Raw genomic sequence first — 16,891 nt, 5'->3', positions numbered from 1 at the left:
GTTATCTTTTTGGAAATTTATGTTGGTATTTTATGACTTTTCTAATTGACTAAACAATTCACATTTTGTTTTTCTTCTTTAGGAACCAACTGCTATTTCAGCAATGGAGCTTTCCACTAAGCAGGTACTATATTCATTTTGTTAATTTTATGTTTCAAATAGATAAATATGTTCCATCAGATTTTATGGATTTATTAACAGTTGTTCAAAAAACAAGAGAAAAAATTCTTACAATAACTAGTAGGAAACTAAAGATAATTTTCATTGCCCTCGTGCTTTTGACCAGTCTCATATATGTCCTATAAATATATTTCTTAGATCACTATTTGTTGTAAATTTTCATTTATAGCATTTCTTTTTTGGTCATTATAATATAATTTACTCAGTAATTATTTTCATCTGTCTATCCTTTAAAATAACATTGGTGACTATTTCAGAATATAAATAAATTTATAATTTAATTTGTATGTATAAACAATACATTATATAGGGTAATAAAATTATGCACTGGACTATATATTTTTGGGGGATTTTTACTTAAAAGTTAATTTTACTTTTTCAGTAGTATTGTGTGCTAGAGAAAACATTTAGTTTGGCTAAATATAAAAGGGAAGCAGCAAAATGGTCACTGCCAAATGATGTTATTAAACTCCATGGATTCAAAGGTTAAGGGCAGCGTGTTAATAGTCTTTTCATTCACGTTGAATGAATGCTTTGGCAAGACTCTTAAGAAACACAAATGACTTCTAAATGCTCAATGATATGGGCAAAACAAATATAATTTTAACTTCTAATGAATTACCTTTTCCACATAAATGTTACCTAGCCTTTCTATCCAGTATATCAAAGGTAGCTAAAAAGAAAAAAGTGGCTTGGATCCTGAGTTGAAATTAATTATTAAATAACCTAGAAGAAAAAGCCAGGAAGGTGTAGGGAGCCCTTTACTCACTGTAAACTTACATACAAGTTTTGTATGAAAACTTATATACAAAATTATTGAATCTGAGAATGATTTGGTGAATCTTATTTCTTAACTGTTTACATGTTGTATCTCTGACCATACATTATTCCTCATACAGGATGCTAAAATACTGTGCCACTGAAACTCAGTATATATCCTTTCCACACATTCATATCAAAATAGATTGATAATCTCCAAGCTATTTAGAGAAATCCAGAGTGCAGATATTATTGACCTGATACTGTCATCTTACACTTCGTAAGTGTGTGTTCACCTGTTCTTGTAATCTAAAAATTGTCAAATGTTGGCAAGGAAATCCGGGGATTTCCAGGATAGTAGCTAGACCAAGATATTCTTTCCTGTAATGATTTTTTAAATTATTTACTTATTTTCTGCTAGACTTCTTTGTCAACGTTAATTACATTGCATCTAGTTTTGTAAATCATTTCTTTCTGTTTTAACGTGTTTAAACCTACCTTAAGAATTACCTATTAAATGCAACACATTTCACCAAAAAACAAACACAAACAATTTATCAACCTAAAATACTATGTTAGAAGAAAGTGTCCCTAGCCTTCATTTTCCATTACTGGAAAATTTTCACAACATTAGATGGAGTTTCATTTCCATTCAGATGTGACTGGAGTTTGATTTCATTCAGATGTGACTCAGTTTCATTTATGCTCATGGAAATTTTAAAACTGAGGCAGTAGTTTCATGAGGGAGAAGCAGTGTTGCAACTAATTTTCTGGTTAAATGGGCTCATCTCCTGCTATGAACCACAACTTGTTAAGGAGGTTAGTGAGAAAGCCTGTGGTGATGTTAAATTGGGCAGAAAAACATGTCAGGTTATTTGCTGGTGACTGGATTATGCTCAATGGTGCCTGCAAGCGTCCCCCATATTTCATTTAAATAGCATAATTCATTGTGAAAATCATTAATAGTACTGCAGAATAATCGTTAAATATAAACTACATTGAATTGTATTTAATTTGGGGCATTTTATCACACTTTAGGTTTTCATTACAATAATTTCAGTTGTCATATTTTTGGTTTCATATTCTTCTCATGTATTATTTCTCTGATTTTCTCCTAAAGGAATCTGACAGATTTAGATATTATCATTTGGATAACAACTCCTTTACTACTCAGTGCCATATTCTTATAGAAATCTATAAGTATGAATTTCATTCATGCTTCTTAAAAGTTATTGGCCAAACATAGAAATCTTTTTCTTAGGTATAACCAACTTGGTCAGTAGCTTTTAAAATAGTTATGACCACAGTATATGGTTTGGCATGTCTGTATTCACCAATGCCAACCATGCTTCTAGAAACTGCTACCCCATTTTAACTAGTTTAATTGTTGTTTAAACATTATGTTTGTTTCATTTTTTATCATATTGAGATTGCTGGCCTTCAATACAATCTAAGTTTTTTTTTTTAAAGGTGCTTTTGGAAGAGAGAAAGAATAGGAGGGGAAAAAAAAGAATAAAGAATTTCTTTCCATTAGTTAAGTTCCCTGTTAATATTTTTCAAATTATGATCAACTGTTATCACATGCAGGTTCTATAGATGCTTTAAGAGCGGTACAAATCAATATAATTTTCTCTCAACCGAAAAACTTAATAATACTTCATCTTTTCCTCCCAGAGACTTTAACTACCATTTCTTAATTTGCCATGGTTTGTAGCATCTTTCAATATAATAATACAAGGTGAATATAGTAAGAAGTTGATTTTCTGTAATATATTCCATATTCTATATACTCTACTATGTTCATATACTATAAATATTCTTCACTTACTGAAATGGAATAAGCAATCAGTATATCTGCCTCCATAATAATTTAGTTTTTATTGTATTATTTCGTACCCCTTTTTTTCCATTTCTTATATTAAGATATAAGTAAGTTGGTTAGCTTTCAGCATATAATTATTTTCTAAAGGTACTCCTTATACCCTCAATAATTTCATAGATTCTAATAGTTACTTATATCTTCATTTAAACATATCTATTTACATATGTAGTCCCATCTTTGAGAGCCTTTTGGAAATGCAGTTTTAATTATATCCATTGCTGACTGTTAGACAATTCGTTATAGTAAAAGAGCACACCATGGTTCAGAGACTGGCTTTTCTGTAACTTATTTTCATTTATATAGTGGAAAATTAAAATACACTTTTGAGGTCTTTTTCATATGTACTGTCATGTTTCAGTATTTTCACAACTTTTATTTAATGTTTTATTATAATTATTCAGTCATCTAAAGCAAGAAAGGGAGCTATGACACCAATTACAGTAAAATGTAGAAAAGTCACACAACAGTCTTATTTGTATGTCATTTTGTATTTACATAAATTTGCAACTGGTATGCTACATTGGTTCAACTTTGTTAAAGGTACTTTTTAACTTGTATTGAAATCCTGAAGTAGTTACTGTTAGAAAGCTTTTTTCCCCCCAATTCTGGCTCCTTTGATAATTTCAAATTCACTGAAGATAGTGGCAGCATAGACATTTTATCTAGATATATACTTTAAAGATCTAGTTAAACATGCTCATTTTATGAATAAGGAAGTTAAGTCTTAGAAAAATTATGTGAAAGGCCCAAGATCACAAGAGAGTTAATGTCAGGCAAGACCTAGGATCCAGGTATGTTGATGCCCAATACCCCACTTTTTCCCACAACACTTGAGTTTTTTGTTCAAGTCCACGGCACCAGCCAGAGTGTACTTGATTCCCCTATCTGAGATCTTTCGCATGAGAAGTAATTGAGTACTTTTGTTTAAAGTAATCTTCCTGGAGGTAGTGCAAAGGCAAGACATTTAGCGTTGAGCAAAACTTCTTACCAATGCAAGTGCCAAAACTTCACCCTTTCCCTTCTTATAGGAGGGCAGACTGCGTTACAGGCAATTCAGTAGGGCACCCAAGAGTCAAAAGCAAAAGATCCCTGCCTCAAGACCAATCAGAATACATGACAATGTAGATAATCTGATTAATCAAAATTATAAACAGTAGAAATTTAAAAAGCAACCTAAGAGCAAAAACTGAAGGTTTGAACTTTATATTGCTCAGTGTCTTACTGTCTAAAATTTTTTATTTTTATGAGATTTAATTGACATATAACTATTGCTGTCTTCCTTTATCTTCCCTTGGTTTTACACTTATAAAATATACCTGTTTCAGTCAACTATTTAGATTTTGGTCTTGCTCTATTTTAAATGGTCACATTTCCTGCCAGGCCTTTGAAGAAACTACCAATAATGGAATGTTTTTAAACCCACAGATATAAATGCATCTTTGCTAAGCTGGAACCTTTTTTGTTGTTGTTTTTAAGAAAAAAATAGATTTGAAAAACAAGGTAGATTTTGTCCTAACAGTAAACTCTTTCCACAGCAACAACTATATATCGGCTCTACTGTGGGAGTCACACAGCTCCCTTTACACAGATGTGATATTTACGGGAAAGCCTGTGCAGAGTGCTGCCTTGCCCGAGACCCTTACTGTGCCTGGGATGGCTCTTCATGCTCTCGCTATTTTCCTACTGCAAAGAGGTAGGAGGAATATTAGAAATAAACACAGTGTTTGATATTTATCTTATCTGATTCCATTTTTGGAACAACTTCTTCATATAAATACATCACCTTTTTTCTGATGAATAAAATGAGGTGTTATACTTCAGGGAACTCTTAGACACCTCCTAAACGTTGTACCCAAGCTTGGTTTACTTTTGTTTTAAAAAACAAAAACACTTTCTTATTTTGACAAAATAGTCATTTCAACGTATTCTCTACTACTCACTTAAGGCTACCTTTGCCCCTTGATATTCACCAGTATTTTAGAAACAAGCAATAGTAGATGAAGTAATATACAATACTTGCTAATATAAACCTAAGGATTAACAGTATGCACATGAACATATTGAAACCTTTAATAGAAATTAACATTATTAAGCCAATGCATTATAGGAGCAGTAAAATTTGTTTTGTTTTTTTATCTTAGCTAATGTTTTACAAGAAGGTAAGAATGTGGCTTTTTTCATTGCTAATGAGATGTGTTCTACAACATTTGGATCATTTTAAAGGTTTTGGAAAAATATTAGGGAAAAGAAATAACCCTAATATCTACTTAAATATTTTGATTACACACTAGATAATATTGACTGTAGTGTTAAATCATCTACAACTTAAATCTTTCATATAGTCAGTCCATATGGATTAAAACACAGTTACCTTGTTAATAATAATATTAAATAATAAATATTAAATTATTATTCCACTTAATAAATATGCAATTTTCTTAAGCCTTCAATATTCAGAATTTAGACAACATGTTGGTATTACTTTCATATACGTATTGACTTTGTTGGAAGTTTAAATTTAAAACAAGAACTTAGTGTGGAGGTAATGTGTTATTGATCAAAGAAACCATGGATAATTTAATAAATAGGAATATGCTGTTTTCACAGCAATTAAATTAAATTAATTAAGAATAAGGTTTTATGCTTCTTAAAATCAGTTAGCTCTAAAGAGCCTCTAATGTTGCTTGAAAGTGTGAAATTCATGTTTGAACTAAAAATGGGTATTATTTCCTTTCCATGTGAAAATATATAACATTGCCTAATTTAGTAATAATCCATTTGAATTTTAAGCTTTTATTAATGAGAAAGAAGATAAAAATAAGATCATAACTACATCTATAATAAGTTAAAAAGCTGGATGTTATTATACATTTGAAATGTGTTTATTGCATACCTAGAATCCAAGATTGAAGGAATTATCATTAACACATTTTTGTTGTGCCTTGCAGATTTTACTTAATCCAATTTCATGTGTCTTTGAAAAGGATGTTTAGAGGCCTCACAATTTATATATTCTTTGTGACGGCATTTTTCAAAAGCTTCAATGGCAATAAAAAACGCCTTCCCAAATGCTTTGTGGTTCGTGTTTCACAAGTTCCCTTGTTGGCTCAATTTTAAAATGTGCAACATCTGTTTGATAGTCTCACCAATTCTACAAATAGAAATCTATAAATACCTGGGACTTCTAAATTTATGAATACAGTAACAAATTCCATGTTTGCAATTCTCAGTGGCCTTTGTGAGAGCTCTTTTCAAGGATGGTAACTAACTTTGCAGCAAGACAATACCCATTAAAATAGATGCAGAAAACAGATGGGCAAGTGTCCCCAGTCTTTTCGAGTCAGTCACACAGAGCCAGTCTCCAGTTTTAGCCTTCTACTCCAACTACACATCTAGTTGGCACCACAACGGCTGGAGCCAACCTCCTTCCTCCCAGTCAACCAGTAGCCAAATGTAGAGAGAGGACTCCCAGAATGCACTGTAAGTAACATGATCTGAGCAGTAGAATGCAGGAGAAATTAATTTCGAGTTTTATAGCAAATTTAGCTTTTCTTTTACAGGTAAGTTCGTCTTCTCTCCCACCTTCCTCTGATAAAAGGAGGAGCCTTGCTCCACGGTATTTGTTGTTGTTTTTGTCCTTTTATTCACTTCGCAGGTAAATTGGTTTGCAATCAAAACCATGTAATCATAAAAGAAATGTTTTATAAAAAAAAGTTGGTATAGCAACCAAAAAGAAAAATTAAAGACTAACTTAGAAGTAGAATTCATAGTCTTAATAGTATAATTTAACAAAAGTCTATTTAAGGAATTATGTGTAAGTATTAAGAGAAAGAACATTCATGTGAGTTTTAATTTTCAGGCTTACTCCCTCATTAGAGATTAGGAAAAGAAGTTTAATTCTATTCATTGAATAAATGGGTTGCTCTTCTATATTTTGTGCTTTTTCCTCAGATTTTAAGATACTAAGAATTTTAGATTTTCTAGATGTTAGATATTTACTGACTGACATTCAGTAGCAAAAAGAAACCATGAATTTTCTGTTATCAATACTTTGAAAGACTTTTTGTTCATTGTTAGTACATTTATATACTATTTTCCATTTTGATCATCTTGCAGACTACTGTTATAGGTATAATGATCTACTTTTAAAAAATCTTTTAGGCAGATGTAGATGCATCTCTTCTGATAAACTTCCAGGGTCTTTGACTCTTCTCAGTTCTTATGACAAATTCCCAAGAGGGAATAGAGATACAGTAATAATTTTTAAATATAATTGTTTTAGACGCACAAGACGACAAGATATAAGAAATGGAGATCCACTGACTCACTGTTCAGACTTACAACACCATGGTAAGTTATAGCATTTTTAATCTTTCAACTTGCTAACACCAGGGTAAAACCATAAGCAATAATGCATATACGCACACATGCATACAAGTTATACACCTCTGCCAGAATACTTAGAGAAGTGCAACTGAAGAGAAAGAAAATCTTGTAGAAAGAAAATTCCAATGAACACAAAGCACTGAATTATGTTTTATTATTGTAGGTATGATAAATTCAGGATGTTAGACCCTTACGAGACTTAATGCTCAATTTTCTCATGTTAACCAAAAGGAGTCAAGTTTAAGCGCACGCTTTGTATGTGGTAGCAACCGGAGAGTAGTAGGCAGCAAATATATTCATTTAAATATATCAAAGAAGAAAGTGTAGTCTTAAAATAAGCCATGCAAATTACTCATTAATATACTCGTAATATAGACCCAGTATATTATTACTGGACATCCTACTCAAGTAGAAGATGGTTTGGATGTCTTCACTCTGATTTAGTAGGATAGTCCCTTGAACTGGGGATTTTGGACCAAGTTCGTTTTATGTTTCCTAAATGATGTCAAGGCCTATTTAATGTCAAGTTGCTTATTTAATGATGAAATATCAACCAGTCTTAATTTAAAACGCAGTAAAATGGTAGTATAGCTCATCCCCCCCACCCCCACTTCAACCCTTTACAAAAACAATAATTAGGCTATGCTTCCCCCTGCTGGGAAAACTCAGCAATGACATCACTGCTAACGAGCAGCTCAGTTAAAAATGGCTATCAAATGTAAACATTTTACATGTAATTGAACGTAATTATCCTTTAACTTTTTTGGTGCGTTTTACATTAATCTTAAAAGCAGGTATACTATTTTTTATCATTTACTTGGATTTGATTTACTAATTCTGTGTGTAGAACATTCATGGTTCATGAATGTTAAGAAAGAAAACACACTGTACGAATAGCACCCAGCAACATTCCAAAACCTAGTTGACTTTCTGAAAGTCCCTGTGTGTATCCTACATGTACTGGTATGTGATTCATGAATGTCCGCACAGTTGTTTGGGGGATGCCAATACCAGGAGACAGGTAGCCACAAATTGGGCCTATATTTTGAATTCATTTTGCTTGCAAAATTTCCTTATCTGTTATTTGTTTTCCTGTCTGTTATCGCTCTCATTATAAAAAAAAATACCACTAGATTGGAGCATATAAGTTTTTGTCTTTATACGGATTTAGTGCATTGTTGACACATCCTCATTTAATTTTTCGGATGGCATATTTCAATTGGACAACAAAATATCCACTAGTTTTCCATTTATTTCATGTAGAAATATTGAATTATGATCAGCAGCTTTTCAACAATACAGCATTATGAAATATTCCTTTTATTAAAGAGTATATTTGCTTAGATATAGAGAGGCTAATGTTAACTAACTAGAAGTAAAAGAAACAAGATGATGTAAGTAGAGCTCATTTCCAGTCGGATTTAATCTCCATGTCAATATGGACCTTGCTATTTTGCTCACTTTTTTATCTCTAGGTCTGTAACAGTTGCAATATTGTGAATATTGTAGATATTTAATAAATATTTGTTGAATGAATTATCTAAAAATTTCAAGCTATAGCATAATACTTACAAACTTTTGTTTCTCAATAGAGATTTGATCTAAATAGCATCCGTTATTTATTGTGAAAATGATTTGTCATACATTGTTATTAATACCATTGTATTCAGAAGTGGAATCTTTAAGAAATATCATAAACCAATTAACTAATAAATTATAGTTGCAAACCACTTTATGTAGGATACCGTGCTATGTTTTGAAGATTGCTAGAGAAATATATATATATATATGTATATCTTATTAATACATCCATTTTTTTTAGCAATCAGTCCCTTCATAGACCCAGTTAGTGTTTTTTCAAAGTGACATATATGCTGGAATTATGAGTGTACATATATACAAGGAAAAGTTGACCGAAGTCATACTTCTTTTTAAAGTGAGGCTGTGGATAAATAAATATTATTAACAGTTGAATGAATGGGCTTTGGAGAGTGCTTCAGATTTTAAAGTTATGTTTTGATGAAATTAGAGTGGTGCAACCCTATAAACTTTGGGAATATAGAATTGCTTAGCTGTAGAAAGTAAAATGAATGTGAATAACTTTTTTCTTCTGATTCTTCAGTTGGAATGAATACTGTAGGGAGGAAAAATAATTTCTGTGTTTCAATGTTACTGAGTCTGTGTGTGTGTATAAAAACAACCCCAAGTAGATGCTTGTGATATATGGGAGGAAATGGTAAAATAGTTCAAGAAGCTCTGCAGTAGTAAAAACATTCCCTATTTTGAAGGCCTCTTTATTCCTTGTCTGCTTGTCTTGCTAATTGACCAAACATAAAAAATATACACCATAGATTACAGTAAATTTCAAATGTTTGGAAACTAAGTCAGACATTCCCATATGGTCAGACTGAGTCTTACCATTAGGAATCAGTGAATTATCTTGGAATAGGTGATGTCAATCTTTGACAGTAAAATGGGCAGAAATCCAGAGCTCAGCCCTATTAAATCATGTATGTTGCCTTGCTAATGTCCCGTCTCACATTGAATAAAATATATGTGCTCATATGGAAACATATAAAGATATGAGATGTTTTCACAGAAACTGCTAAGCAACCTGAAGCCAATTATACACTTCAGGACCCTCAGTTCCAGCTGTAATGGTAAACATATTGTGTAAAACTCTATATTTTACATCTCCTGAGGTTTTAATAGAGGGACTGTATAAAATAACTCAGAATTAAGGTGGAAGACATTTCACTCTCGATGAAACCTTTAGCACTTACTCAGTGCTCTGTTCGCTCTCTTGTAAAGGCAGCGCTAGTGGTGAGCTGGACCAGGTGAAACAGAAGAATCCAGCTCCACTTCCCCTTGGTGCAGCACACTCTCCTCCATCACTGGTAGCCTTTTGCCTTGGGAAATTTCAGTACAAAACCCTAAATATATCTGCTAGCAGATCTTCTTGTCTTCCCATTCACTCATACACAATGCTAACGAGAAACCCCCAGTATGTTCCCTTTCCTAAAATAACTGTTGTGCACAGAATTGGAGCTTGTCTGACTTTGCATTCAAGAGCATAAGTGGTTGAGTCAATTTACCTTTAAACTACCTCTCATTCTTCCTTCTTTACTAAACGAGCTGTATTATGATCTACATGTCCAGAAAGGAAAAAGCTATACCAGAAGTAACAATTTTTGAAAATTAACATCTTAGATTTTTGTATCTTTGAAATATTTTATGTCCTAACTTCTACATTAATGCCATCATTGAATTTCACTTTGTAATAGTTCTCTTGGCTGTTCTACATACATGCATTTCCTTTCCAACAACCCACAGTAAAATGTTGGCAGAATTCAACCTTCTTCATTATCTCCACAACTAGTTCATCTCAATTTATGTCTTGGTTGGCATAATTTAAATGAAATCATTCCAAAATTGTTCCAAAATTTCATAAAATATCTCTGGCAGTGTCATCTTTATGGTGTGCAGAGCTATAAATTTAGTATTTTGGAGCAATGCTAATCTGGTCTGTGCTTTAGCTTCTATTATACATGTAGAAAATCCAACTATGAATCTGAGCATTTGGCCCCAAGAGAAGCCTCAAGATTTGATAGATGAGCTGATGTCAGTCCTAAAAAAAATCCCTAACTTTAATAAATTACCAAATTGTATCAAGTCTAAGACGTCACTGAATGTAAGATGCACCATTATTTTATGTACTGCTTGGAGAGAAAAACTGCCCAAAATGGACAATCTAATATATGGTCCCAGCATCAAGCCAGAACGCAATATGCTTCAGTATTGGCACAAAGGAGAAATAAATTCCCAACCGAAAGAAGATAGCAAAAAATTGGCCTGTTTTACTCCTTGGACCACAAAGGTGGTCCTCATGAAGGTTTAATTTCTGAATTCACAAATAAATTCCCAACCGAAAGAAGATAGCAAAGAAATTTGCCTGTTTTACTCCTTGAACCACAAAGGTGGCCCTCATGAAGGTTTAATTTCTGAATTCACACCAACGGCGTGGACCAAAAGCTTCAGACAAAACTTTAATTTAAGGAGCTGTCAGCTTAGTAGGGTCTCACGTGTCTGGAAGAAGTAAGAACAAATTATTTCTGGAAGAAAGCAACTTCAACTCAGATGGAGAACAACTGTAAGACATTCTGATATCAGAGATGTTAAATATAAAGGAGCATGCATCCTAGAATGAAATTATTATAGTAGTGTCTTTATAACTTTTGTAAACCTTTTCTGAAACTGTTTTCACTGGAGAAAATCAATCCTCACCACAGTAGTCTTCTGACATTACGTTAGGCCAATAATCCATTTATTCATAGCACATGTACGCAAGACCTGCACACACAACCTGAATAAGAAGAAGAGGTTTCAAATATTTTGTGCTATCATTGTTCCTTATTAAAGCTTTTAAATACGTCATCAGAGATCACCCAATTTATACATCTATAATTTAACTGTTGTAAATGAAAAGTTCTTAAACATGCTGTATTTTTTAATTCCAAAACTTATAAGGAAAACATATTAAATAAAATACAAGGTGGTATTTTTATTATTGTTTATGGAAGGTTTCTACTTCAGCAAATGGGTGTTTTCCATCATCTATCATATCTCTTCGGAAAATGTAAATTGAACATTAAAGTTCATGTTTCCTTATTTTTAAAGGTGTAAATTCACATGGTAATTTTACTCTGCCATGTAAATTATATGTGTTTTCTTGGCAAAGAATTTGCTATAAAGTCATGAAAATAAAACATATCAGACATTTAATATAAACTATATAGTACAGTAGATATCTTCATATTGGTGTTGCTTTTTAAAATAATTGAGTTTCAGCCCTCCCTATACTAAGAAGCATTGAGGCCTCTGATATCCCAAGATTATTAAGCACATTATTAAAATGGCTTCATAGTTAACTTCAAAACATGTCAATTTAATTTGTGTATTTTAAATCAATATATACCTTACAAATAAGATACTAGCGATTCTTTCTACAATAATTACCTATGAACAATAAAATTAAAATATCCTAGTCATATCTCTCTGTTTATCCATCTGCCTATCTATACACTGACAAGAGCATTTTAACACAAATCCACAGGTATCTGTGAATTCAAGGAAAGCTGGAAACTCCTTGAATTGTAAAATTCCAAGTGTCGTATTCTGCTTGATAATTATTTCCCAGCACCAGAGACAGATCTTAATTTAGGGCATAAAACAAAATAGTTTAAGATTTAAATTTATTTTAGCAATTTGATAAATTATAAGTTTAAATGTTCTCTAAGGTTTCATTGATTGAGTCTTTTTTGCACTTGAGAAATAGATGTATTGAGCATATGGACTTTAATACATATGCACACATTTCTAGGCACATGTATGCATGCAAACTCACATGCAACGTTTACTGAGAAGCTAGCTGGTATAAGCATCACACAAAACACTGGAGAAATATTATACTAAGCATTATTGTGATGAATAAACAACTAGTACCCCTGTTATATAGCTGTAAATTTGTGTTAAGTGTACTACAGTATATAAGATTATTAAATCAGTTGTTAACCATCTTAATATTCAGTCAGGCCCAAAATATACATGAATGTCAAGGATGAATATTAAGGATGAGTGAAACTTTTGTCTTCTTTTTATATTTTATTTTATTTATTTATTTATTTTTTTGCGATACGCGGGCCTCTCACTTTGTGGCCTCTCCCGTCGCGGAGCACAGTCTCCGGACGGGCAGGCTTAGCGGCCATGGCTCACGGGCCCAGCCGCTCTGCGGCATGTGGGATCTTCCCAGACTGGGGCACGAACCCGTGTCCCCTGCATCGGTAGGCGGACTCAACCACTGCGCCACCAGGGAAGCCCTTCTTTTTTTATTTTTAAATATTTTATAGCTTCCCAAGAGTTATTGATTCATCCATGAAATGCCTTTTCAGCTACTGCTACTTTAGGAAATATTTATTATTCATCCACTTGAAGTCAAATTAGAGTCTTTTCTATTTATAAAGTACCACTTGTATTTCTGGAGAAAATAATCAGAATCCAGTAAGAAAAATCTAAGTAATGTTGTTTATAATAAGAAGTGCATATCTCCAGCTTTCTGTGTCACCATGAGTTGGTGGACAACATTTCCTTTCCTCCTTTGCTTGACCTTTTACATTGAATAATATTGGCAAAAAATTTACAGTGTAAAATATTAAAATTACAATGTGATGAAAACAAGTGGAATTAGATTTCTCTTTATGTAGTTTGACAACTAATTGAATTTGCTAAATATTTAAAATAATTTGCAGTTATTTTCCCTCTCCCAAATTGTTTCATTATTTATGAAATTCAGCTTTTTAATAACCTAAAGGGTGAGAATATCAAAAATGACAGCAGACATCAAATAGTTGAATACATATATGGTTCACTACCTCACCTATCTCTGTCTTTTCTACATGAAATCAAATATCCTAAGATTCTTACATTATTAGCATTTCAATCTTGGGAGACATTTATGGGGTTAAAATGGAGAGTGAAATAAATGGAAAGCTGAAATGTGATGCCTTCTGTTTCTGCTATATTGGAAGAGAATCAAATACTAAATAAGGCCTTTAGCAACGTGATATTTCTGGCCAAATGATGGATATCTTGACTTTTTATTGTTACAAAAGGAAGCAATTTATTTAACTTCTTTCTTTCCTCCCATTCTTTCTGGCTTATTAGCCTCATTTCATTTCCATAAATTATCCCACTGAAAGAGGAAATGGTTAATTGAAGATTGCTTCCTTAAAAACATTATTTCTTGTCACTAACAGCTGCAACATATTGTAATATGTGTTATTCAAACACACTGTGATGCTTTAAAAATAATTTTAATGTCCTCAATTATTTTGCTCTAACTATTCACTTCAACCCATAAGAATTCATTATGCCAATTTAACAACTCACCCTTCTTGTCTACTAGTAATATTCATGACAAAAGTTTGTATTCAGAATCATTGCTTTCTAAGTATGAAAAGTAGTTTTAAATTGATTACAATGAGATTGCTTTCTTTCTGGAAAAATTACTTATTGGCATAGACATCGTTTAGAGATATAGGTGTCCCTGGAGATATGAGAATACATTCATATAATTTCTCAAATATCTTTCTCTTCTTATTATCCCATATTTGAGATTTTGGAGTACACTTGATTAGTCATCATCATCTTCCACCATATCTCAAGTCAACTCTTATAACATTATAAAACTTAACAAATTTAGAAGACTTGAAATGTTACAGTGCAATAATGTATTCTGTCATAATGAGGGTTATAAACCCTATACCATTTTTAATTGATTAAACTCTTAATCATTTATGTAATTATGATAACTCTGTGCCTTGAAAATGTCAAAGTTACGTGAGATTTCAGCTTTTAAATGCAGAGTAAACTGTTACCTGGATTTGCTATTCAGCAAACATCAGCTAAGGGTTTATGACTACCTTGTGCCCAAATTGTGGAACGCACAGTATGAGGGAGATAATCAGATTAATAAAAAATTGTAACAAATAAGACTACATATGCTCTAAAGATACATGTAAAAAGAGATTTTTTGAAAGCACGGAAGAAGCAATACTTTTTTTGATACGGGTGAGAGAGCAGAATTGATGCTGGGAAGGAGTTCATAATTTGTCTCATTAGGGCTTCTCAATAAAGGATTTTAATTTTTGAATAAACAGTTGAAACTATCACAAGAACAGCAATAACAATAATATCACCTCACATATTTATGACTACCTCTGTATCCAGACAATGTACTATTATTTGTATGTAGATATATTTTAATAACAAAAAATATTTAAGGGGATTATAAAAAGTGTATGCTGTCTGTAATTGATAAGTGACCTAATATATTTCAGACAATTTGCAATTGTTTGATTAAAAGCAAAGATAGGATAAAGGCAGCAATAATGTCACACAGGCAAAGCAGATGTACTGACAGAGAACAAAACCAGGCATGTGACAAGAACATATTTACTAAGAAGTTACAAGGGTAAGACATAAATTTGTTTAATGGTTTTTTTCAGCCAATGTGGGGGGAGAAATATGATCAAGTGGTGAGTCACAAAGTTCATTAAAAAATTCAGTTGTTCAAGCGAATCTCAATAATTCCTAAAAAGTAACATTAGAAAAATTTCCCAAAGATGAACACCACAGCCAACAACATTGGGACATAAACACAGTGAGCGAATCCATAGAGTATTGCTTATGGGTTCCCTCAACATAGATCAGAGGGACCCCATTCAACAGGATTCAATAAAGTCAATTATGGGATTAACACAATGTGTTTCATGTAAACTGCTCTTGTTTCAACTATAATCCAGAGAGAGATTTTAGATTAGATTTACCTGTATGTGCAAGATTTCATATCCTTCAGGAAATCTTGAATCAACAGTGTTTTCTCAGGTGAGCTTTTGATTCATATTGTGTATTTATGAGTTCAACAGTGTATGCTCTGAAAAATACTTACAGTGCAGCTATATTCTGTGCCACCATTTCTATGCAGAGCTGTTTGCTTTAATAACAGTCAAAATGATAGTGTATTTGGCATCCAAAAAATTGAAAATCTAATAAGTTTACAAGTCAAGAATCAAAATGTTGTTCCTGTTGGTTAAATTTTTTTTTTGAGAGAAAGAGAGGGCAAGAATGAGACAGAGATGGGGGTAAAGGGGTTATGGGGGGGAAGAGAGGAGGGAGAAAAGAAGAGAGAGAAAAACATATTGTTATTAGACCCCTAATGTTTCCTGTGTTGTACAAAATTTACTCAAGTGGTTGGGATAGAAGGGTCAGAAAAGGGAATGAATATTTACTGAGTGCCTTCCAGTAGTCTATTGGGTGTAAGATCGGCTGCAAGGACATATTGCACAACGTGGGGAATATAGCCAATATTTGGTAATAACTGTAAATGGAGTGTAACTGGTAAGAATTGTATAAAAATAAATTTAAAATTAAATAAGATATTTTTTGAGTATCTGTTTATAAGGTATCAGGTGTGGAGAAATTAACAGGAAAAATGTTTACAGGGTGTGACGTCAAAGCACCCAAATATATGAATGCTTGGCTGAGGCCACTTTAAATGAAAGTTCTGGTCCTAAATTAAAAGTTGCTGATGATAGAAACATTCTACTGCAGAGGAATTAAGAGAAACAAGTGTATTCAAAAGATATTTAGTTTCTTCCATTTTTTGGCAGTCGCAGAATCTAACAGAACATACAGTAGGAGACTCTCAAACCAAAAAATACTGCATACTAAGACTGATAGTTAATATGACAGGACTTTTAGCTTCACTGCTTACTAACTAGAAGATTTTGTTTTGCTTTCAATTTCGACAAAGGAGAGAAAGAAAGGGCCAACTTAGAGGGGGATGAATCCTTAACATATTGGCAAGAGTAGTTATTAAGACACCAAGACAGTGAACCAAATTCACCAGTTGTGCTTCTTATTCAGGTGGGAAAGTATCTGAATGTCATGATATTTCTTGAAGTCCATGGCCTGTTGCTATATTAAACCAAAAACAACTTGGTATAAATTTATTAGATTCTACTATAGATAAGTAACAGATGAATATTTTTTAAATTCAGGAAACATTTACCACTAAGAGAATTCTTTTCTTTAATGGGCTTTGGGAAACATTTGCTGTCACCAGAG

The 16,891-nt window shown here is 32.6% G+C and overlaps 1 protein-coding gene across 1 annotated transcript in view; it reads left to right on the top strand.

Moving 5' to 3' along the window:
* SEMA3A (semaphorin 3A) overlaps positions 1-16,891 on the top strand; it is a 231,811-nt gene that overhangs the window by 209,827 nt on the left and 5,093 nt on the right. The window contains exons 13-15 of the mRNA XM_065883393.1: positions 83-124; positions 4,357-4,514; positions 7,104-7,171. Coding sequence (XP_065739465.1) covers positions 83-124; positions 4,357-4,514; positions 7,104-7,171 — 268 coding nt within the window. The remainder of the gene's footprint in view (positions 1-82; positions 125-4,356; positions 4,515-7,103; positions 7,172-16,891) is intronic.

This window comes from Phocoena phocoena, chromosome 9, assembly GCF_963924675.1.
Source record: "Phocoena phocoena chromosome 9, mPhoPho1.1, whole genome shotgun sequence".
NCBI classification, from domain to species: Eukaryota; Metazoa; Chordata; class Mammalia; order Artiodactyla; family Phocoenidae; genus Phocoena; species Phocoena phocoena.
The sequence above is the reverse complement of the archived record's forward strand: the minus strand, read 5'-3'. Positions and strand labels throughout refer to the sequence as shown.